The 24,296-nt window shown below is 51.0% G+C and overlaps 1 protein-coding gene across 3 annotated transcripts in view; it reads left to right on the forward strand.

Annotated features, from left to right (window-relative positions):
- Positions 1-24,296, forward strand: part of Pgant2 (polypeptide N-acetylgalactosaminyltransferase 2) — a 476,685-nt gene that overhangs the window by 287,165 nt on the left and 165,224 nt on the right. For all 3 annotated transcript variants that reach the window (XM_069327914.1, XM_045737766.2, XM_045737767.2), the window contains one exon: positions 7,613-7,711. In XM_069327914.1, coding sequence (XP_069184015.1) covers positions 7,613-7,711 — 99 coding nt within the window. The remainder of the gene's footprint in view (positions 1-7,612; positions 7,712-24,296) is intronic.

Raw genomic sequence — 24,296 nt, forward strand, 5'->3', positions numbered from 1 at the left:
CGGTGATGGTGGTGGTGGTGGTGGTGTTGTTGATGGTGTTGGTGGTGGTGTTGTTGTTGGTGGTGGTGATGGTGTTGGTGGTGGTGGTGGTGGTGATGGTGGTGTTGGTGGTGGTGTTGGTGGTGGTGGTGTTAACATAACACACCCTAAAGAGTGTTATTCACTATTTTTGACATGGGAACCATCGAAGATAGTCTTTAGTAGTAGCCAAAAACCAATGGTATACTGCCGTTATGTAGATGATATATTCGTCATAGTAAAAGACCCAGATGAACTAATTGATCTAAAAAGCCATCTAAAGAGAGAGAGAGAGAGAGAGAGAGAAAGATAGTACTCCGTTTTACCCATGAAAATAGTGAAAATAACTGTCTGCCATTCCTGGATGTACTAATAACAAAAACATGAGCCTCTCTATGCACTAGCGTATATACTAAGCCCACCAACATAGAATTATGCCTGAACGGTAGGAGTGAGTGCCCCCAAAGATACAAAGCCAGTGTTCTCAACGCTTATATTCGTCGAGGGCTTACCCACTGCTCTGAATGGAGCAACGTGAGTAGAGAGTTTGAAAGAATAACTCAAGTGTTGGTGAACAATGGATATAGCAACACGGAAATAAACTCTACAATAAGACGACACCTGGACCGATGGTACAATCCTGAACTAAGAGCAGAAACTACAATACCTCCAATAAAATTATATTATAAATCCACCATGCATAGTGAACATAAAAAAAGAAGAACGAATAATGAAAGAAATAATCCGTAAAGGAGTCAAAAGCATAACTCCTAACCAAAACATAGACCTGATCATATTCAATAAAACAAAGAAGACTACCGAACTCCTTATTAAAAACAGGCCGAAGCCGACGGAGAACCCTTTACAGCAGTCAAGCGTGGTATATAAGCGTGACATCCTAGGCCTACTACACCTCATTAATCTTTGTATGTGCCTCGTCCCCTATTTTCACCTTTTTTCTTTTTCGCTGTACCTTTTCCTTTATGCTTCACCCATTTGTATAGATCTACTTGTCTTCACCTGACCCTTTACTGGTATAAATCTAACACACCTTATATTTTCTTATCACTTGAGAATGAACCATGTAGGTTCGAAACGTTGTGTAAATTTTAAAATAACTGTAATGCATTCTACAGTTATTTATTTCCTTTTCTTCACCCCGAAAGAAGATGACCTTTGGAGAACTCCTCTTCCAATTAACCCAAGATGCTAGAAAACTAGTTAGTGGGATAGAAGCCCTAAACAAGAAAATAATCAGTACAGAATATGCAGTCATATTCAATGAAACATATAAATATATATATGTATATGTATATATATATATATATATATATATATATATATATATATATATATATATATATATATATATATATATATATATATATATATGTGTGTGTGTGTATATGTATGTATATATTATATATACATTTATATATATATATATATATATATATATATATATATATATATATATATATATATATATATATATATGTGTGTATGTGTGTACTCACCTAGTTGTGCTTGCGGGGGTTGAGCTCTGGCTCTTTGGTCCCGCCTCTCAACCGTCAATCAACAGGTGTACAGGTTCCTGAGCCTATTGGGCTCTATCATATCTACACTTGAAACTGTGAATGGAGTCAGCCTCCACCACATTGCTTCCTAATGCATTCCATTTGTCAACCACTCTGACACTAAAAAAGTTCTTTCTAATATCTCTGTGGCTCATTTGGGCACTAAGTTTCCACCTGTGTCCCCTAGTGCGTGTGCCCCTTGTGTTAAATAGCCTGTCTTTATCAACCCTGTCGATTCCTTTGAGAATCTTGAATGTGGTGATCATGTCCCCGCTAACTCTTCTGTCTTCCAACGAAGTGAGGTTCAAATCCCGTAGTCTCTCCTCGTAGCTCATACCTCTCAGCTCGGGTACTAGTCTGGTGGCAAACCTTTGAACCTTTTCCAATTTAGTCTTATGCTTGACTAGATATGGACTCCATGCTGGAGCCGCATACTCCAGGATTGGTCTGACATATGTGGTATATAATGTTCTGAAAGATTCCTTACACAAGTTTCTAAAGGCAAGTTGTGTGTGTGTGTGTGTGTGTGTGTAAATCACGAAAATTAACAGTGATGAAAAATGTGACAGTGTCAGAAAACGGAGGAAGAAGTGAAACAGGAATTTCCTTAAGTACCTTCCTATTTAATAATACATCTTCAGAAGGGTGAAGATGTATTATTAAAAACGAAAGTACTTTAGGAAATTCCTGTTTCAATTTTTCCTTTGTGGTGTTACACTGTCATATATATATATATATATATATATATATATATATATATATATATATATATATATATATATATATATATATATATATATATATATATATATATGTCGAGAAAAATAGGTGGTATTGCAGTGTCTCTAGGCAGATGGAATGCCAGTCACATAAAACAAAAACAAAAGTAAGAAAAAGGAAAAAAAAGTTAAACTGCAAGTTGTCTTGACGGTGAGGTAACTGTAGGATAAGACAGATGGATAAAACATTTAAAAATACTTTACTTTGATAAAAAACTGAAATTAAACAAATTACAAAACATAAAATAATATCTAGGCTTGGCTCTAATACAAAGAGTGCAAAACAAACAAGATGAACAATCAAATTTACGGTACGTTAATGTGCAAATAAAATATGGTGCTAGAATACTGTGAGCCAAACTGAATAACTCTGTTACCACACCGGGGTATTTCAACAGGTCTACTCAGTAGAGCACTCAGGAGTAATCTGAATCGTAGTGGGCTAGGTAGCCCTATATATATATATATATGACGACGGCCGTGCAGGTGGCGCTGGTAGTCATGAGTAACTATGAACCGGCTCACTTTAACTGCTCGTTTGAGATGGCTGAGCTCCCGGCGAGCGACCAGGTGAGGTGGGGTGACAGGGCGTGGTGTAGGGGGGATACTGGTGGTACTGTCTAGACGTCTGGAAAGTAGCTGTTGTGGCTGCAGTTCTTGAATATATATACGTGATATGATAGAATAGGTGATGATAGAGCAGGCCGAATCTCTTCCTAGTGAGATTACCGTGACAGCTCTCCCCTGACGCCTGCTCCTATTGCCTATTCGACTGCAGCGGAGTGTAGAATAGGAGTGAATCCACCTCGTGGACTCGTGAAAGTGCGTCGGGGACGACGTTGTCGGGGCCTTTGATAAAGTAGATGATAATGTTGAAGTTCTGGAGGTACAGTGCCCAGCGTAGCAGACGTTGGTTAGAGAACTGGGCCTGTTGCAGAAACTGAAGAGAATGGTGCTTGTAGAAGATGTTGAGGTAACACTGCAGGACTCTGTACAGTATGAATCGAGCCTGCTGAATGGATCAGCGAGAATGGTGATCCAAGGAGATGGTGAGATGGAGATGGTGAGATGGTTCGTCTGATGCAAGGCCCAGTGTAGCAAGTGCTGATGGGAGAACTGCACTAGCAGTATGAACCGAAGGAGATTGTGATACATGATGTTCACATGGTTATCTTGAGATGATTTCGGGGCTTTAGTGTCCCCGCAGCCCAGTTCTCGACCACGCCTTCACCCCCAGGAAGCAGCCCGTGACAGCTGACTAACACCCAGGTACCTATTTTACTGCTAGGTAACAGGGGCATAGGGTGAAAGAAACTCTGCCAATTGTTTGTCGCCGGCGCCCGGGATCGATCCCGGGACCACAGGATCACTAGTCCAGTGTGCTGTCCGCTGGACCGACCGGCTCCCCATGGTGATGCAGGATTCAGCGAAGTTTGGAGAACCGATCCTGATGTAGGGACCGAAGAATGTTGAAGCCCGAGGAGAGGTGTACACATACACATACAGATATGACTATGTGGTACCATGACCACTGCACCAGCGATGTGATCGTCTATAAATGTTAGTTGGTCAAGGAACGTATCTACACAAGTTTCATGACCAACCAAAACCCGGCGACACTCGTGGCGCGTTATGGACTCTTTCGTGAGTTAAGCTTTTTGTGTACTTTTGTGAGTTAAGCTTGAATGACCTCCTTACATGGGGAGGGTTCATAGTTGTCATAGAAGCATAGTCACGGAATAGTGTTACTGTTTTGAGAAAGCTATAGTTTCTTTGTCCACGATATGGCTGACCCAGCTGGATTGTTTGTTTAATTTAATAGGGCTTGTCTCGGGGCCTGGGGCTACAATGGTATTCCGTACTTAGATGTGTTCTGAAAAGCTATAGTCGTGTATTCCTTCTGGCTCAGCTAAATGTTCAGGTAGAATTTCCTTGAACAGATCATCAGATGCAAAGGAGGAAGATACGGAGGCTTGAACAGCAATCTGAGTGGCAGTGCGGACATCAAGGCCACGGAGTTTGACAGAAAGAGTGGCGTCTTTCCATTGAAAGTCACTGAAAATCTTTTTCTAACATGATCTCAGAAGGATGTCATAGACTCCTCAAGCAGTGGGCTGTTGAGATATGGGGCGCACATCACAATTAACTTAGTCTGGAAGGAATAGGGATCTAATGAGAAGATAAAATAAGTGGTGAGCATCGATGTCGCCAGCCCTATATACTTGTAGATATATAAGCATATAATATAAATATATTGATAAAGATGGAGGGGAGCGAGAAGGGGGGGGGGGGGGGGTGCAGGTAGTGGGGGGCAGCAGGTGCCTGAGGGCTCGCAAGCCGCCACAATTAGTGAGGAGTCGCTCCAGTGAAGTGCCTCGCCCCGCCATGTCTGCCTGCTACCTACCAATGCTAATGGCTCTTATGTCTCTGTTGAGGCTTGGGGAGAGAGAGAGAGAGAGAGAGAGAGAGAGAGAGACACACAGACAGAGAGACAGAGACAGATATATATATATATATATATATATATATATATATATATATATATATATATATATATATATATATATATATATATATGCGAACAAGCCTGAATGGTCCCCAGGACTATATGCGAATGAAAACTCACACCCCAGAAGTGACTCGAACCCATACTCCCAGAAGCAACGCAACTGGTAACTACAGGGCGCCTTAATCCGCTTGACCATCACGGCCGTCAAAAGGAAGTGATAGCCGAGGCTATTTGAGCCACTTCCCCGACGGCAACTCGGATGGTAATCTTGGGCATAGCATTTCACCAAATCACCTCATTCTTTGGGGCACACGTGAGGAACACAAATGCGAACAAGCCTGAATGGTCCCCAGGACTATATGCGAATGAAAACTCACACCCCAGAAGTGACTCGAACCCATACTCCCAGAAGCAACGCAACTGGTAACTACAGGGCGCCTTAATCCGCTTGACCATCACGGCCGTCAAAAGGAAGTGATAGCCGAGGCTATTTGAGCCACTTCCCCGACGGCAACTCGGATGGTAATCTTGGGCATAGCATTTCACCAAATCACCTCATTCTTTGGGGCACACGTGAGGAACACAAATGCGAACAAGCCTGAATGGTCCCCAGGACTATATGCGAATGAAAACTCACACCCCAGAAGTGACTCGAACCCATACTCCCAGAAGCAAGAAGGAGAAGCACTCCTTCCTCACGTGTGCCCCAAAGAATGAGGTGATTTGGTGAAATGCTATGCCCAAGATTACCATCCGAGTTGCCGTCGGGGAAGTGGCTCAAATAGCCTCGGCTATCACTTCCTTTTGACGGCCGTGATGGTCAAGCGGATTAAGGCGCCCTGTAGTTACCAGTTGCGTTGCTTCTGGGAGTATGGGTTCGAGTCACTTCTGGGGTGTGAGTTTTCATTCGCATATAGTCCTGGGGACCATTCAGGCTTGTTCGCATTTGTGTTCCTCACGTGTGCCCCAAAGAATGAGGTGATTTGGTGAAATGCTATGCCCAAGATTACCATCCGAGTTGCCGTCGGGGAAGTGGCTCAAATAGCCTCGGCTATCACTTCCTTTTGACGGCCGTGATGGTCAAGCGGATTAAGGCGCCCTGTAGTTACCAGTTGCGTTGCTTCTGGGAGTATGGGTTCGAGTCACTTCTGGGGTGTGAGTTTTCATTCGCATATAGTCCTGGGGACCATTCAGGCTTGTTCGCATTTGTGTTCCTCACGTGTGCCCCAAAGAATGAGGTGATTTGGTGAAATGCTATGCCCAAGATTACCATCCGAGTTGCCGTCGGGGAAGTGGCTCAAATAGCCTCGGCTATCACTTCCTTTTGACGGCCGTGATGGTCAAGCGGATTAAGGCGCCCTGTAGTTACCAGTTGCGTTGCTTCTGGGAGTATGGGTTCGAGTCACTTCTGGGGTGTGAGTTTTCATTCGCATATAGTCCTGGGGACCATTCAGGCTTGTTCGCATTTGTGTTCCTCACGTGTGCCCCAAAGAATGAGGTGATTTGGTGAAATGCTATGCCCAAGATTACCATCCGAGTTGCCGTCGGGGAAGTGGCTCAAATAGCCTCGGCTATCACTTCCTTTTGACGGCCGTGATGGTCAAGCGGATTAAGGCGCCCTGTAGTTACCAGTTGCGTTGCTTCTGGGAGTATGGGTTCGAGTCACTTCTGGGGTGTGAGTTTTCATTCATATATATATATATATATATATATATATATATATATATATATATATATATATATATATATATATATATATATATATATATATATGTTGAATAAGACCGAAAGGGTAAGATTAATGATCCTAACACGAACCTTCTCAATATTTCTTACGTTTTTCTTCACTGTCGAGGGTAATTGAAAAATTAACTCTCCAAAGCTCATTTTCTCATTTTTTTATTTATGGTCTGAGGCCTAAAAGAGTTTCGCAAGGACATCTCACATTTTCAAAGATAGGTTTACACATCATTTCATGCTTATATTCGTTTTGGGTGAAGTGACAAAAGAAAAAACACGAATCAATGGGTATAAATTTCATATGAGAACATAAAAATGAAAGTAAATACAGAAGGCCTATTGGCCCATATTTTCTCTTGCTGCTTCTATGTTAGTTCGGGGTCTTGAAGTGGGGTAGAATATAGTTGTGTTAATTGGCTGTTGATTGCTGGTGTTGACTTTTTGATGTGTAGTGCCTCGCTGATGTCGAGTCTCCTGCTATCGCTGTCTCTATCGACGATTTCTGTGTTGTTTGTTAACATTCCTCTGGAGATAGTAGTGGGCCAGGCAGGTCTCGCCGGGCCTCACCAGGTACACCTGCCTCAGTAGACCTCCAAGGGTTCATAACACTTGTGCATCTCAAACAGTGAGTCTCATGAGTTACGTGGTGTGTACCAGGTTTGTGTCGTGGGGCGGTGTTGACGATGAGTGTTGTGTTGACGATGAGTGTTGTGTTAACGATGAGTGTTGTGTTGACGATGAGTGTTGTGTTAACGATGAGTGTTGTGTTAACGATGAGTGTTGTGTTGACGATGAGTCTTGTGTTGACGATGAGTGTTGTGTTGACGATGAGTGTTGTGTTGACGATGAGTGTTGTGTTGACGATGAGTCTTGTGTTGACGATGAGTGTTGTGTTGACGATGAGTGTTGTGTTGACGATGAGTGTTGTGTTGACGATGAGTCTTGTGTTGACGATGAGTCTTGTGTTGACGATGAGTGTTGTGTTGCAGGTGCCGGAAGAAGAAGTGGCGGGTGGACCTGCCTCAGACCTCAGTCATCATAACCTTCCACAACGAGGCGCGCTCCACCCTTCTCCGCACCGTTGTCAGGTGAGTCACCTGCACCCGCCTGCCTCACCTGGCACCTCCCCTCACTCCTGGGGTGCCTGCCTCACCTGGCACCTCCCCCCCTCACATCTGGGGTGCCTGCCTCACCTCGCACCTCCCCCCCTCACACCTGGGGTGCCTGCCTCACCTGGCACCCCCCTCACACCTGGGGTGCCTGCCTCACCTGGCACCCCCCTCTCACGCCTGGGGTGCCTGCCTCACCTGGCACACACACCCTCACACCTGGGGTGCCTGCCTCACCTGGCACCCCTCCCTTTCACACCTGGGGTGCCTGCCTCACCTGGCACATCCCCCTCACACCTGGGGTGCCTGCCTCACCTGGCACCCCTCCCCTCACACCTGGGGTGCCTGCCTCACCTGGCACCTCCCCCCTCACTCCTGGGGTGCCTGCCTCACCTGGCACCTCCCCCCTCACTCCTGGGGTGCCTGCCTCACCTGGCACCCCCCCTCACACCTGGGGTGCCTGCCTCACCTGGCACCCCTCTCTCACACCTGGGGTGCCTGCCTCACCTGGCACCCCCTCTCACCTGGGGTGCCTACCTCACCTGGCACCCCCTTCACACCTGGGGTGCCTGCCTCACCTGGCACCCCTCCCTCACACCTGGGGTGCCTGCCTCACCTGGCACCCCCCTCTCACCTGGGGTGCCTGCCTCACCTGGCACACACCCCCTCACACCTGGGGTGCCTGCCTCACCTGGCACATCTCCCCCTCACACCTGGGGTGCCTGCCTCACCTGGCACATCTCCCCCTCACACCTGGGGTGCCTGCCTCACCTGGCACATCTCCCCCTCACACCTGGGGTGCCTGCCTCACCTGGCACACCCCCTCTCACACCTGGGGTGCCTGCCTCACCTGGCGCCCCTCCCCCTCACACCTGGGGTGCCTGCCTCACCTGGCACATCCCCCCTCACACCTGGGGTGCCTGCCTCACCTGGCACCCCTCCCCCTCACACCTGGGGTGCCTGCCTCACCTGGCACCCCCCTCACACCTGGGGTGCCTGCCTCACCTGGCACCCCCTCACACCTGGGGTGCCTGCCTCACCTGGCACCCCCCTCTCACGCCTGGGGTGCCTGCCTCACCTGGCACACACACCCTCACACCTGGGGTGCCTGCCTCACCTGGCACCCCTCCCTTTCACACCTGGGGTGCCTGCCTCACCTGGCACACACCCCCTCACACCTGGGGTGCCTGCCTAACCTGGCACCCCTCCCCTCACACCTGGGGTGCCTGCCTCACCTGGCACCCCCCTCACACATGGGGTGCCTGCCTCACCTGGCACCTCCCCCCTCACTCCTGGGGTGCCTGCCTCACCTGGCACCTCCCTCACACCTGGGGTGCCTGCCTCACCTGGCACCCCCTCACACCTGGGGTGTCTGCCTCACCTGGCACCCCCTCACACCTGGGGTGCCTGCTTCACCTGGCACCTCCCCCCTCACACCTGGGGTGCCTGCCTCACCTGGCTCCTCCCTAACATCTGGGGTGCCTGCCTCACCTCGCACCCCTCCCCCTCACACCTGGGGTGCCTGCCTCACCTGGCACCCCCCCTCACACCTGAGGTGCCTGCCTCACCTGGCACCTCCCCCCTCACACCTGGGGTGCCTGCCTCACCTGGCACCCCCCCTCACACCTGGGGTGCCTGCCTCACCTGGCACCTCCCTCACACCTGGGGTGCCTGCCTCACCTGGCACCCTCCCTCACACCTGGGGTGCCTGCCTCACCTGGCACCCCCCCTCACACCTGAGGTGCCTGCCTCACCTGGCACCTCCCCCCTTCACACCTGGGGTGCCTGCCTCAACTGGCACCCCCCTCACACCTGGGGTGCCTGCCTCACCTGGCACCCCCCTCACACCTTGAGTGCCTGCCTCACCTGGCACCCCCCCTCACACCTGGGGTGCCTGCCTCACCTCGCACCTCCCCCCCTCACATCTGGGGTGCCTGCCTCACCTCGCACCTCCCCCCCTCACATCTGGGGTGCCTGACTCACCTGGCACCCCCCTCACACCTGGGGTGCCTGCCTCACCTGGCACCCCTCCCTCACACCTGGGGTGCCTGCCTCACCTGGCACCCCCCTCTCACACCTGCGGTGCCTGCCTCACCTGGCACGCACACCCTCACACCTGGGGTGCCTGCCTCACCTGGCACCAGTCCCCCTCACACGTGGGGTGCCTGCCTCACCTGGCACCTCCCTCACACCTGGGGTGCCTGCCTCACCTGGCACCCCCTCACACCTGGGGTGTCTGCCTCACCTGGCACCCCCCCTCACACCTGAGGTGCCTGCCTCACCTGGCACCTCCCCCCTTCACACCCGGGGAGCCTGCCTCACCTGGCACCCCCCTCACACCTGGGGTGCCTGCCTCACCTGGCACACCCCCTCACACCTGGGGTGCCTGCCTCACCTGGCACCCCCCCTCACACCTGAGATGCCTGCCTCACCTGGCACCTCCCCCCTTCACACCTGGGGTGCCTGCCTCACCTGGCTCCCCCCTCACACCTGGGGTGCCAGCCTCACCTGGCACCCCCCTCACACCTGGGGTGCCTGCCTCACCTCGCACCTCCCCCCTTCACATCTGGGGTGCCTGACTCACCTGGCACCCCCCTCACACCTGGGGTGCCTGCCTCACCTGGCACCCCTCCCTCACACCTGGGGTGCCTGCCTCACCTGGCACCCCCCTCTCACACCTGGGGTGCCTGCCTCACCTGGCACACACCCCCTCACACCTGGGGTGCCTGCCTCACCTGGCACCAGTCCCCCTCACACCTGGGGTGCCTGCCTCACCTGGCACATCCCCCTCACACCTGGGGTGCCTGCCTCACCTGGCACACCCCCCCCCTCACACCTGGGGTGCCTGCCTCACCTGGCACACCCCCCCTCACACCTGGGGTGCCTGCCTCACCTGGCACATCCCCCCTCACACCTGGGGTGCCTGCCTCACCTGGCACCCCTCCCCCTCACACCTGGGGTGCCTGCCTCACCTGGCACCCCTCCCCCTCACACCTGGGGTGCCTGCCTCACCTGGCACCCCTCTCACACCTGGGGTGCCTGCCTTACCTGGCACCCCCCTCTCACACCTGGGGTGCCTGCCTCACCTGGCACACACCCCCTCACACCTGGGGTGCCTGCCTCACCTGGCACCCCTCCCCCTCACACCTGGGGTGCCTGCCTCACCTGGCACCCCTCCCCCTCACACCTGGGGTGCCTGCCTCACCTGGCACATCCCCCTCACACCTGGGGTGCCTGCCTCACCTGGCACCCCTCCCCCTCACACCTGGGGTGCCTGCCTCACCTGGCACCCCCCTCACACATGGGGTGCCTGCCTCACCTGGCACCTACCCCCTCACTCCTGGGGTGCCTGCCTCACCTGGCACCCCCCCTCACACCTGGGGTGCCTGCCTCACCTGGCACCCCCCCTCACACCTGGGGTGTCTGCCTCACCTGGCACCCCCTCACACCTGGGGTGCCTGCTTCACCTGGCACCTCCCCCCTCACACCTGGGGTGCCTGCCTCACCTGGCACCCCCCCCCTCACACCTGGGGTGCCTGCCTCACCTGGCACCTCCCTCACATCTGGGGTGCCTGCCTCACCTGGCACCCCTCCCCCTCACACCTGGGGTGCCTGCCTCACCTGGCACCCCTCCCCCTCACACCTGGGGTGCCTGCCTCACCTGGCACACCCCCCTCACACCTGGGGTGCCTGCCTTACCTGGCACACCCCCCTCACACCTGGGGTGCCTGCCTTACCTGGCACCCCCCCTCACACCTGAGGTGCCTGCCTCACCTGGCACCTCCCCCTCACACCTGGGGTGCCTGCCTCACCTGGCACCCCCCCCTCACACCTGGGGTGCCTGCTTCACCTGGCACCTCCCCCCTCACACCTGGGGTGCCTGCCTCACCTGGCACCCCCCCTCACACCTGGGGTGCCTGCCTCACCTGGCACCCTCCCTCACACCTGGGTTGCCTGCCTCACCTGGCACCCCTCCCTCACAGCTGGGTTGCCTGCCTCACCTGGCACCCCCCTCACACCTGGGGTGCCTGCCTCACCTGGCACCCCCCTCACACCTGGGGTGCCTGCGTCACCTGGCACCCCCCTCACACCTGGGGTGCCTGCCTCACCTGGCACCCCCCTCACACCTGGGGTGCCTGTGTTATGCAGTAAACCTTTACTCAATATCTGAGGCTCATCTGAAGGGCCTTGGAGGAAGTATTGATAAACCAAGTTCACCAGCCCGGCTCTCTGGAGGTCCCTTCTTGCGCTATGTATCTCTCTAACCTTTCCTGCCGCCGCCCACACCATTGGTGTGGTGTCCGCCGCCGCCCATACTGTGGGTGTGGGCGGCGGTGGAGCCCACACCGTCCATCGCCGCTCACAGGATGGGTATGGGGTCCACTACCACTCACAGGATGGGTATGGGGTCCACTACCACTCACAGGATGGGTATGGGGTCCACTACCACTCACAGGATGGGTATGGGGTCCACTACCACTCACAGGATGGGTATGGGGTCCACTACCACTCACAGGATGGGTATGGGGTCCACTACCACTCACAGGATGGGTATGGGGTCCACTACCACTCACAGGATGGGTATGGGGTCCACTACCACTCACAGGATGGGTATGGGGTCCACTACCACTCACAGGATGGGTATGGGGTCCACTACCACTCACAGGATGGGTATGGGGTCCACTACCACTCACAGGATGGGTATGGGGTCCACTACCACTTACAGGATGGGTATGGGGTCCACTACCACTCACAGGATGGGTATGGGGTCCACTACCACTCACAGGATGGGTATGGGGTCCACTACCACTCACAGGATGGGTATGGGGTCCACTACCACTCACAGGATGGGTATGGTGTCCAGTACCCCTCACAAGATTGGTATGACTCATTTAGGCACTCAATTTTCACCTGTATCCCCTTGTGCGAGTACCGCCAATGTTAAATAATTTGTCTTTTTATATCCTAATAATTCCACTGAGAATTTTGTATGTGGTAATCATGTCTCCCCTAGCTCTTCTGTCTCCAGCGACGTCAACTCACGCAGCCTTTTCTTGTAACTCATACCTTGTATTTCTGGAACTACAAGGTATGAGGTGAGCTGCAGTTCTCCTAATTATCACATGCCTCAGTAGCCTCAGATCGTGTGGTAACATTGACATGCGCGAGCTCACTCTCTCAGGTAGATCATTCACATTAATTAGTAACTTTATGATGAGTTATTAGTAATAATTATCGTGATTATTTTGGCTCTTTCCAGATTTTTGGGAGGTTTCTTGTCTGAAGAATTTTATTTAAAATTTTAGTTATTGCGTGACAAAGTTTTCAGCAGCCATCTTCAGCAACCATGGTAATATTAAGTCTGGCCTTATTGATTTTGTTGCATTCGGTTTCTCCTGGTGTTTTTGAGGTGTTGCACAGTGACTGCTATGTCATCCAGTGTTTCCTCTGGCCTTTCATCTCACAACTCTTGTCTCCCAGCTGGCTCTTTTGTAAAGACATCCTGGAGGCTTTTATTTTTTTCACATACTTCGTTGTTTTCGTTGAGAATTCCCACTTATCTTTATTAGTGGGTCTAATCCCCTTACTCTTGTTGGCCCTGTAATATGTTTCTTCTTAAGTGTTTGTCCTCTGCGTCTACCAGTTTTGGTCTCCATGTCTCATCACCTCGATAGGGGGGGGGGGGGTCCCTTATTTACTCAGTCTATTTATTTGTATTTATAATCCCCAAGTATTATAATGTGTGCCATTCCTCCCTTGCCACTGTGGCTGCTTTCCTCTTACCTTTAGTAAAGTATGTTTCCATTCATTATATTCTTCTCTCGGCATTCTTTCGTTTGGTGGGGATTGGAAAGTTCTGCTATTTCTTCCCTACATGTCACTCACTGTTTAGTCATAGTGTGTACCCTCACTGATGGTGTCTTCTGATAACTTGTCATCCTCGGAGCTGCAGTCACCCACACATCGTGTCAGCAAGGCGGACAGCCCGCCTGCATTCATACCTTTCACTGTATTTCCCACTTCTAAACTTCCCTTCACCTTTGCCTCTCCTTCCTCTTTATTAAAAAAAAAGAGCTGCATTGTAGTTGTACCAACAGGACTGCACTACATCCACCTTCTCTCTTTCTCTCTCTCTCCCTCCTACTTGCTATCCTCCTGAGAACACTTCACTTCCTATAACACTTGTCAGTTTCTTTTCTGTTATCGCAATAACGTGTTATCGTTCTGCGACTCTTTTCTGTACCCTAACCCTCGTTATTTGTAAATACATGTGTGTGTCCATGTACACAATTGTAATGGTACTCACATCTACTGGGCTGCTTCAGTTGTCCCCCCAGGAGTAGTGGTCCCTCTTGTTCCTTGTCTCATTGGTGAAGGTCTGTGTGTTGGTCTGGTCACTCCTGCCTACTCTCTTGGTGGTGGACCTTCATACGCTGTTTAACCAACACTTTGGCTGTTATAAAGTCTTTGTTGGCTGACTTGCCCTTTCTTGTTTACCCTTTGTGCTGAGAGAGAGAGAGAGAGAGAGAGAGAGAGAGAGAGAGAGAGAGAGAGAGAGAGCGCGCGCAAGCGAGCATGGTGGTAGCGAGGGCTCACATTACCCTGCCCTACAAGTTGGTGCCCCCAGCCCCCCCCCCCTCCCTCCGGCCCTGCCCGCTACTGAATGAACCAATGAATGAACTATAAACAGCCCGCCAGGCGAGAGATGAAGTGGCTATGGAGGAAATATCGACTGTTAAGGAGCGTTACAGGACTGTAGCCCAGGGCCCTCACTGTACCTGTACCTCAGGGCCCTCACAGTACCTGTACCCCAGGGCCCTCACGGTACCTGTAGCTCAGGGCCCTCACGGTACCTGTACCTCAGGGCCCTCACAGTACCTGTACCCCAGGGCCCTCACGGTACCTGTTCCCCAGGGCCCTCACGGTACCTGTACCCCAGGGCCCTCACGGTACCTGTACCCCAGGGCCCTCACGGTACCTGTACCCCAGGGCCCTCACGGTACCTGTACCCCAGGGCCCTCACAGTACCTGTAACCCAGGGCCCTCACGGTACCTGTACCCCAGGGCCCTCACGGTACCTGTACCCCAGGGCCCTCACGGTACCTGTACCCCAGGGCCCTCACGGTACCTGTACCCCAGGGCCCTCACAGTACCTGTACCCCAGGGCCCTCACAGTACCTGTACCCCAGGGCCCTCACAGTACCTGTACCCCAGAGCCCTCACAGTACCTGTACCCCAGGGCCCTCACGGTACCTGTACCCCAGGGCCCTCACGGTACCTGTAGCTCAGGGCCCTCACGGTACCTGTACCCCAGGGCCCTCACGGTACCTGAAGCTCAGGGCCCTCACGGTACCTGTAGCTCAGGGCCCTCACGGTACCTGTACCCCAGGGTCCCTCACGGTACCTGTAACCCAGGGCCCTCACGGTACCTGAAGCTCAGGGCCCTCACGGTACCTGTACAACAGGGACCCTCACGGTACCTGTACCCCAGGGACCCTCACGGTACCTGTACCCCAGGGACCCTCACGGTACCTGTACCCCAGGGTCCCTCACGGTGCCTGTACCCCAGGGTCCCTCACGGTGCCTGTACCCCAGGGTCCCTCACGGTGCCTGTACCCCAGGGTCCCTCACGGTACCTGTACCCCAGGGTCCCTCACGGTACCTGTACCCCAGGGACCCTCACGGTACTTGTACCCCAGGGACCCTCACGGTACTTGTACCCCAGGGTCCCTCACGGTACCTGTACCCTAGGGTCCCTCACGGTACCTGTACCCCAGGGACCCTCACGGTACCTGTATCCCATGACCCTCACGGTACCTGTACCCCAGGGACCCTCACGGTACCTGTACCCCAGGGTCCCTCACGGTACCTGCACCCCAGTGTCCCTCACGGTACCTGTACCCCAGGGACCCTCACGGTACCTGTACCCCAGGGACCCTCACGGTACCTGTACCCCAGGGCCTTCACGGTACCTGTACCCCAGGGTCCCTCACGGTACCTGTACCCCAGGGACCCTCACGGTACCTGTAGCCAAGGGCCCTCACGGTACCTGTACCCCAGGGACCCTCACGGTACCTGTACCCCAGGGACCCTCACGGTACCTGTACCCCAGGAACCCTCACGGTACCTGTACCCCAGGGCCCTCACGGTACCTGTACCCCAGGGCCCTCACGGTACCTGTACCCCAGGGCCCTCACGGTACCTGTACCCCAGGGCCCTCACGGTACCTGTACCCCAGGGCCCTCACGGTACCTGTACCCCAGGGCCCTCACGGTACCTGTACCCCAGGGCCCTCACGGTACCTGTACCCCAGGGCCCTCACGGTACCTGTACCCCAGGGCCCTCACGGTACCTGTACCCCAGGGCCCTCACGGTACCTGTACCCCAGGGCCCTCACGGTACCTGTACCCCAGGGCCCTCACGGTACCTGTACCCCAGGGCCCTCACAGTACCTGTACCCCAGGGCCCTCACGGTACCTGTACCCCAGGGCCCTCACGGTACCTGTACCCCAGGGCCCTCACGGTACCTGTACCCCAGGGCCCTCACGGTACCTGTACCCCAGGGCCCTCACGGTACCTGTACCCCAGGGCCCTCACGGTACCTGTACCCCAGGGCCCTCACGGTACCTGTACCCCAGGGCCCTCACGGTACCTGTACCCCAGGGCCCTCACGGTACCTGTACCCCAGGGCCCTCACGGTACCTGTACCCCAGGGCCCTCACGGTACCTGTACCCCAGGGCCCTCACGGTACCTGTACCCCAGGGCTCTCACGGTACCTGTACCCCAGGGCCCTCACGGTACCTGTACCCCAGGGCCCTCACGGTACCTGTACCCCAGGGCCCTCACGGTACCTGTACCCCAGGGCCCTCACGGTACCTGTACCCCAGGGCCCTCACGGTACCTGTACCCCAGGGCCCTCACGGTACCTGTACCCCAGGGCCCTCACGGTACCTGTACCCCAGGGCCCTCACGGTACCTGTACCCCAGGGCCCTCACGGTACCTGTACCCCAGGGCCCTCACGGTACCTGTACCCCAGGGCCCTCACGGTACCTGTACCCCAGGGCCCTCACGGTACCTGTACCCCAGGGCCCTCACGGTACCTGTACCCCAGGGCCCTCACGGTACCTGTACCCCAGGGCCCTCACGGTACCTGTAGCTCAGGGCCCTCACGGTACCTGTACCCCAGGGCCCTCACGGTACCTGTACCCCAGGGCCCTCACGGTACCTGTACCCCAGGGCCCTCACGGTACCTGTACCCCAGGGCCCTCACGGTACCTGTACCCCAGGGCCCTCACGGTACCTGTACCCCAGGGCCCTCACGGTACCTGTACCCCAGGGCCCTCACGGTACCTGTACCCCAGGGCCCTCACGGTACCTGTACCCCAGGGCCCTCACGGTACCTGTACCCCAGGGCCCTCACGGTACCTGTACCCCAGGGGCCCTACAAAATGTTAATCCGGCCCTGTAAGGTGGTCACAATGTTAGTATTATGGCCAGCTGGAGGGATACTTATAGCCGTCCCAGCGGGAGGGACATTAACACGGGAAAGGACTGACTATCACTTCAAGAGGATCTAAATTGGGGTTTGAAGTGGTCAAAAGTTTGTCAGATGGAGTTTAATGCTGACAAATGTAAGGTTCTGAGGCTAGGTGATGGTGATAGAGTTACAAGATACGAGCTGGATGGTGGTGAGATTGTGATGTCCGATTGCGAAAGGGATCTGGAAGTTATGGTCAGTAAGAATTTAAAACCCCAAAAAATCAATTCATAAATGTTCGAAATAAGGCAAATAGGACACTGGGATTTATTTATCGAAGCACACTGTTTCTTTCACCCTGATGCACCTGTTCACTTAGCAGTAAATTGGTACCTGGGAGTTAGACAGCTGCTACGAGCTGCTTCCTGGGGATGTGTGTGTGTACGCGTGTGTTAGAGAGAAATATATGTAGCATATATAAGAGGAAAAATACATTGGTTAGAAAGGCGGGGTCCAAGAACTAATAGCTCGATTCTGCAGACACATCTAGTAAATATACACACACACACATGTGTGTGAGAATGACAAGGAGGTATGTGAAGAACTCAACAAGAGATTCCAGGAGGTCTTCACAATAGAGTAAGGAGAAGCCTCTGTACTAAGAGAGGAGGCGGCAAACCAAGCAACCTTGGAGGAATTTGACCTCACCTTTGATGAGGTCAAAAGGAAGCTGTTGGAGCTGAACGTGACAAAGGCTATTGGGCCTGGCAGAATCTCACCGTGGATACTAAAAGAAGGTGCAGAAGCACTACCTGTGCCACTCTCTATGGTGTATAACAGGTCACTGGAAACAGGAGACCTACCGGAAAGTTGGAAGACAGCTAATGTAGTCCCAATATACAAAAAGGGTGACAGGCAAGAAGTACTGAACTATAGGCCAGTTTCCCTAACTTATATACCATGCAAGGTGATGGAGAAGATCGTGAGGAACGGCATGGAACATCTGGAGGGAAAGAGCTTTGTAACAGACACAGTACCTCACAAAAGACTGTTACAAAAGTTGGAGCAACAGGCAGGAGTAAAAGGTAAGGTGCTAGAGTGGATAAGGGAGTATCTAAGCAACTGGAAACAGCGAGTAACTGTGAGGGGGAAGACATCAGAGTAGCGAGATGTCACCAGCGGGGTCCCACAGGGCTCTGTACTTGGACCCTCTGTATTTGGCCAACAAACAAACTGCTTTTAAAAACTTGTGTAAGAAATCGTTCAGGACCCTGTATACCACTTATGTGAGACCAATCCTGGAGTATGCAGCTCCAGCCTGGAGTCCATACCTAGTTAAACACAAGATAATATTACAGTAAATTCAGAGGTATGCTACCAGACTAGTCCCAGAACTGAGAGGTATGAGCAACGAAGAAAGATTACGGGAGCTAAACCTCACGTCCCTGGAAGACAGAAGAGTGGAGACATGATTACCACCTATTAAATTCTCAGGGGAATTGACAGGGTGGACAAAGACAAACTCTTTAGCACGGGTGGAACACGAACAAGGGGACACAGGCGGAAACATAGTACCCAAATGAGCCACAGAGATATTAAAAAAAAAAAAAATTCAGTGTCAGAGTTGTTAACAGGTGGAATGCATTAGGTGGAAGCTGACTCCATACACAGTTTCAAATGTAGATGTGACAGAGCCCAGTAGGCTCAGGAACCTGTACACCTGTTGATTGACAGTTGAGAGGCGGGACCAAAGAGCCAGAGCTCAACCCCCGCCAGCACAACTAGATGAGAACACAGACACAGTGGACTGTGTACATAACGCGAGGCTGCAGCTGGTGGCGGGAATTAATGTGGTGATAGGCACGTGGTGGCCCGGAGCCCTGAGTGTGCTGCTTCATCCCTCCCTGAACCACTCCTTCCTTCCCCTCACTGCCAGCTGACCACACTACACACACACTACACACACACTACACACACACACACACACACACACACACACACACACACACACACACACACACACACACTCACTCACTCACTCACTCACTCACTCACTCACTCACTCACTCACTCACTCACTTTGTAACACAGAACTTTGTAACACAGCATCAACATGGTTTCAGGGATGGCAGGTCCTGCCTCACAGGGTTACTTGAATTCTACGACCAGGCAACAAAAATAAGGCAAGAAAGAGAAGGGTGGGCAGACTGCATATTTTTGGATTGTCAGAAAGCCTTTGATACAGTGCCACACAAGACGCTAGTGAAAAAGCTGGAGATGCAGGCTGGAGTGAAAGGGAAGGTACTCCGTTGGATACAGGAATACCTAAGCAACAGGAGACAACGAGTCAGTGTGAGGGGTGAGGTCTCAGATTGGCGAGACGTTACGAGTGGAGTCCCGCAGGTGTCAGTCCTTAGACCTATACTGTTTCTGATATATGTAAATGATCTCCCAGAGGGTATAGAATCGTTTCTCTCAATGTTTGCCGATGATGCAAAAATTATGAGGAGGATTGAAACTGAGGACGATAGTAGGAGGCTACAAGATGACCTAGACAGACTGAGTGAGTGGTCCAACAAATGGCTGTTGAAGTTCAACCCGAGTAAATGCAAAGTAATGAAACTAGGCAGTGGAAATAGGAGGCCAGACACAAGATACAGAATAGGAGATGAAGTACTTAATGAAACGGACAGAGAGAAAGATCTAGGAGTTGATATCACACCAAACCTGTCTCCTGAAGCCCACATAAAAAGAATAACGTCTGCGGCATATGCGAGGCTGGCTAACATCAGAACAGCGTTCAGGAACCTGTGTAAGGAATCATTCAGAATCTTGTACACCACATATGTAAGACCAATCCTGGAGTATGCGGCCCCAGCATGGAGCCCGTACCTTGTCAAGCACAAGACGAAGCTGGAAAAAGTCCAAAGGTATGCCACTAGACTAGTCCCAGAACTAAGAGGCATGAGTTACGAGGAAAGGCTGCGGGAAAAGCACCTTACGACACTGGAAGACAGAAGAGTAAGGGGAGACATGATCACAACCTACAAAATCCTCAGAGGAATCGACCGGGTAAACAAGGATAAACTATTCAACACTGGTGGGACTCGAACAAGGGGACACAGGTGGAAACTGAGTACCCACATGAGCCACAGAGACGTTAGAAAGAACTTTTTCAGTGTCAGAGTAGTTAACGGATGGAATGCATTAGGCAGTGATGTGGTGGAGGCTGACTCCATACACAGTTTTAAATGTAGATATGATAGAGCCCAGTAGGCTCAGGAATCTGTACACCAGTTGATTGACAGTTGAGAGGCGGGACCAAAGAGCCAAAGCTCAACCCCCGGAAGCACAAATAGGTTAGTACACACATACACACACGCACACACACACACACACACACACACACACACACACACACACACACACACACACACACACACACACACACACACACACACACACACACTACTGGATCTAGTATTCACCAGGAAAGAAGAAGAGATATTTGACATCCAGTACCTTCCTCCCTTGGGAAAGAGTGAACACGTCCTGTTAGACATTGATTATGCTTTCAGATATCATCTAGAAGAAAATGAGGACATTGAAACAGTTGATGAACTCGATTTAAGGAGAGGTCACTATGGGGAACTTCGAATTTTTTTTTAATGAGTGTAATTGGAGAGACTTGTTGCTAGGCAGGGAAGTAAATGAAATGTATGCCAAATTTTTTAAAATATATGAGGAAGGCACACAAACATTCATACCAAAACAGAGATGCAGGGCCAGAAAACAGGATTGGTTCAACAGAAATTGTGAGAGAGGTCAGAGACCAATAGACACAAAAATGGAATCGGTATAGGAAGAGGCCAAACCCCCAAACATACCAGCGATACAAAGATGCGAGAAACAACTATACAGCAGTAAGGAGAGAGGCAGAAAGAAATTTTGAAAAAGGGATAGCGGATAAATGTAAAACAGAACCGGGACTATTATACAAATTCATAAACAACAAATTGCAGGTAAAGAATAGTATCCAGAGGTTGAAAATGGGAAACAGGTTCACGGAAAATTAAAAAGAAATGTGTGAAACATTAAATGAAAAGTTCCAAAGTGTGTTTGTACAAAATAAAATCTTCAGAGAACCAGACACAATAAGAATTCCAAAGAACAACATAGAGCGGATAGAGGTGTCTAGAGATGAAGTGGAAAATATGCTAAAGGAGCTCAGTAAGAACAAAGCAGCTGGCCCAGATGGAGTTTCACCATGGGTTCTGAGAGAATGTGCATCTGAGCTCAGCATTCCACTTCACCTGATCTTTCAGGCATCCCTGTGTACAGGAATCGTAGCAGACGTGTGGAAACAGGCTAACATAGTTCCAATCTACAAAAGTGGCAGCAGGGAAGACCCCCTCAATTATAGACCTGTATCATTGACAAGTGTAATAGTGAAAGTATTGGAAAAACTAATCAAAACTAAATGGGTAGAACACCTGGAGAGAATTGATATAATATCAGACAGAGAGTACGGTTTTCGATCTGGAAAATCCTGTGTATCGAATTTACTCAGTTTCTATGATCGAGCCACAGAGATATTACAGGAAAGAGATGGTTGGGTTGACTGCATCTATCTGGACCTAAAAAAGGCTTTCTACAGAGTTCCACATAAGAGGTTGTTCTGGAAACTGGAAAATATTGTAGGGGTGGCAGGTAAGCTTCTAACATGGATGAAAAATTTTCTGACATAGAAAAATGAGGGCAGTAATCAGAGGCAATGTATCGGAATGGAGAAATGTCACAAGTGGAGTACCACAGGGTTCAGTTCTTGCAACGGTGATATTCATTGTCTACATAAATGATCTACCTGTTGGAATACAGAAATATATGAACATGTTTGCTGATGATACTAAGATAATGGGAAGGATAAGAATCTTAGATGAGTGTCATGCCCTTCAAGAAGACCTGGACAAAATAAGTATATGGATCACCACTTGGCAAATGGAATTTAATGTTAATAAATGTCATGTTATGGAATGTGGAATAGGAGAACATAGACCTCACACAACCTATAAATTATGTGAGAAATCTTTAAAGAATTCTGATAAAGAAAGAGATCTAGGGGTGGTTCTAGATAGAAAACTATCACCTGAGGACCACATAAAGAATATTGTGCGAGGAGCCTATGCCACGCTTTCTAACTTCAGAATTGCTTTTAAATACATGGATGGCGATATACTAAAGAAATTGTTCACGACTTTTGTTAGGCCAAAGCTTGAATATGCAGCGGTTGTGTGGTGCCCATATCTTAAGAAGCACATCAACAAACTGGAAAAGGTGCAAAGACATGCTACTAAGTGGCTCCCAGAACTGAAGGGCAAGAGCTACGAGGAGAGGTTAGAGGCATTAAATATGCCAAAACTAGAAGACAGAAGAAAAAGAGGTGATATGATCACTACGTACAAAATAGTCACAGGAATTGATAAAATCGACAGGGAAGATTTCCTGAGACCTGGAACTTTAAGAACAAGAGGTCATAGATTTAAACTAATTAAACAAAGACGCCGAAGAAATATAAGAAAAATCACTTTCGCAAACAGAGTGGTAGACGGTTGGAACAAGTTAGGTGAGAAGGTGGTGGAGGCCAAAACCGCCAGTAGTTTGAAAAAGCGTTATATGACAAAGAGTGCTGGGAAGACGGGACACCACGAGCGTAGCTCTCATCCTGTAACTACACTTAGGTAATTACACTTTGGTAATTACACACACACACACACACATGTTATTCATTATTCTAAACTATTCAACACTGGTGGTACGCGAACAAGGGGACACAGGTGGAAACTGAGTGCCCAAAGGAGCCACAGGGACGTTAGAAAGAACTTTTTCAGTGTCAGAGTAGTTAACGGATGGAATGCATTAGGCAGTGATGTGGTGAAGGCTGACTCCATACACAGTTTTAAATGTAGATATGATAGAGCCCAGTAGACTCAGGAATCTGTACACCAGTTGATTGACAGTTGAGAGGCGGGAGCAAAGAGCCAAAGGTCAATCCCCGCAAGTACAAATAGGTGAGTACACACACACACACACACACACACACACACACACACACACACACACACACACACACACACACACACACACACACACACACACACACACACGTGTCTACTATGAGGAAGCAACATGCCAACATAACTCTGCTAAAGAGGATTACTGCCGCCATCTGAGATGCAGACTCCTGCACTGTGTCGGGCGAGGGAGTGCAAACTTAGATGAAAAACAGATTAGGTTCGATGCTTGGATTAAATGCTTGGCCTTGACTCGGTCCAGCCTCTGACCACAAGACAGGAGGCACTCTTGTCCTCAATGGAGAGTAGTCTTCACTCTAAATCACACATGACACTAATCTGCTTTTCCACTCTGAAGAGAATGTGGGTCATTGCTGTTTTTTGGGAGGACTGAGTTATTGCGGGTTTGTCAGCATGTTATTTGTGTTTGGAGAGAGAGAGAGAGAGTAGTGAGGTGTGTGTGTTCACTGGAGGGGAAGACCCCAGCGTGGGTGTACTAGTGGGGAGAGAGAGAGAGAGAGAGTAGTGAGGTGTGTGTGTTCACTGGAGGGGAAGACCCCAGCGTGGGTGTACTAGTGGGGAGAGAGAGAGAGAGTAGTGAGGTGTGTGTGTTCACTGGAGGGGAAGACCCCAGCGTGGGTGTACTAGTGGGGTACAGTGTACTTATTAACGGGTTGTACTGGCTGCTCACTGAAATATAACTCTACCTGGGAATTGTAGCTTGTAATTACTGAAAATATGTTGCAGATGCTAGAGTGTATTGTGAGTGTATGAGGAGTGTATTGTGAGTGTATGAGGAGTGTATTGTGAGTGTATGAGGAGTGTATTGTGAGTGTATGAGGAGTGTATTGTGAGTGTATGAGGAGTGTATTGTGAGTGTATGAGGAGTGTATTGTGAGTGTATGAGGAGTGTATTGTGAGTGTATGAGGAGTGTATTGTGAGTGTATGAGGAGTGTATTGTGAGTGTATGAGGAGTGTATTGTGAGTGTATGAGGAGTGTATTGTGAGTGTA

The sequence above is a fragment of the Procambarus clarkii genome, chromosome 20 (assembly GCF_040958095.1).
Source record: "Procambarus clarkii isolate CNS0578487 chromosome 20, FALCON_Pclarkii_2.0, whole genome shotgun sequence".
Classification (NCBI taxonomy): domain Eukaryota; kingdom Metazoa; phylum Arthropoda; class Malacostraca; order Decapoda; family Cambaridae; genus Procambarus; species Procambarus clarkii.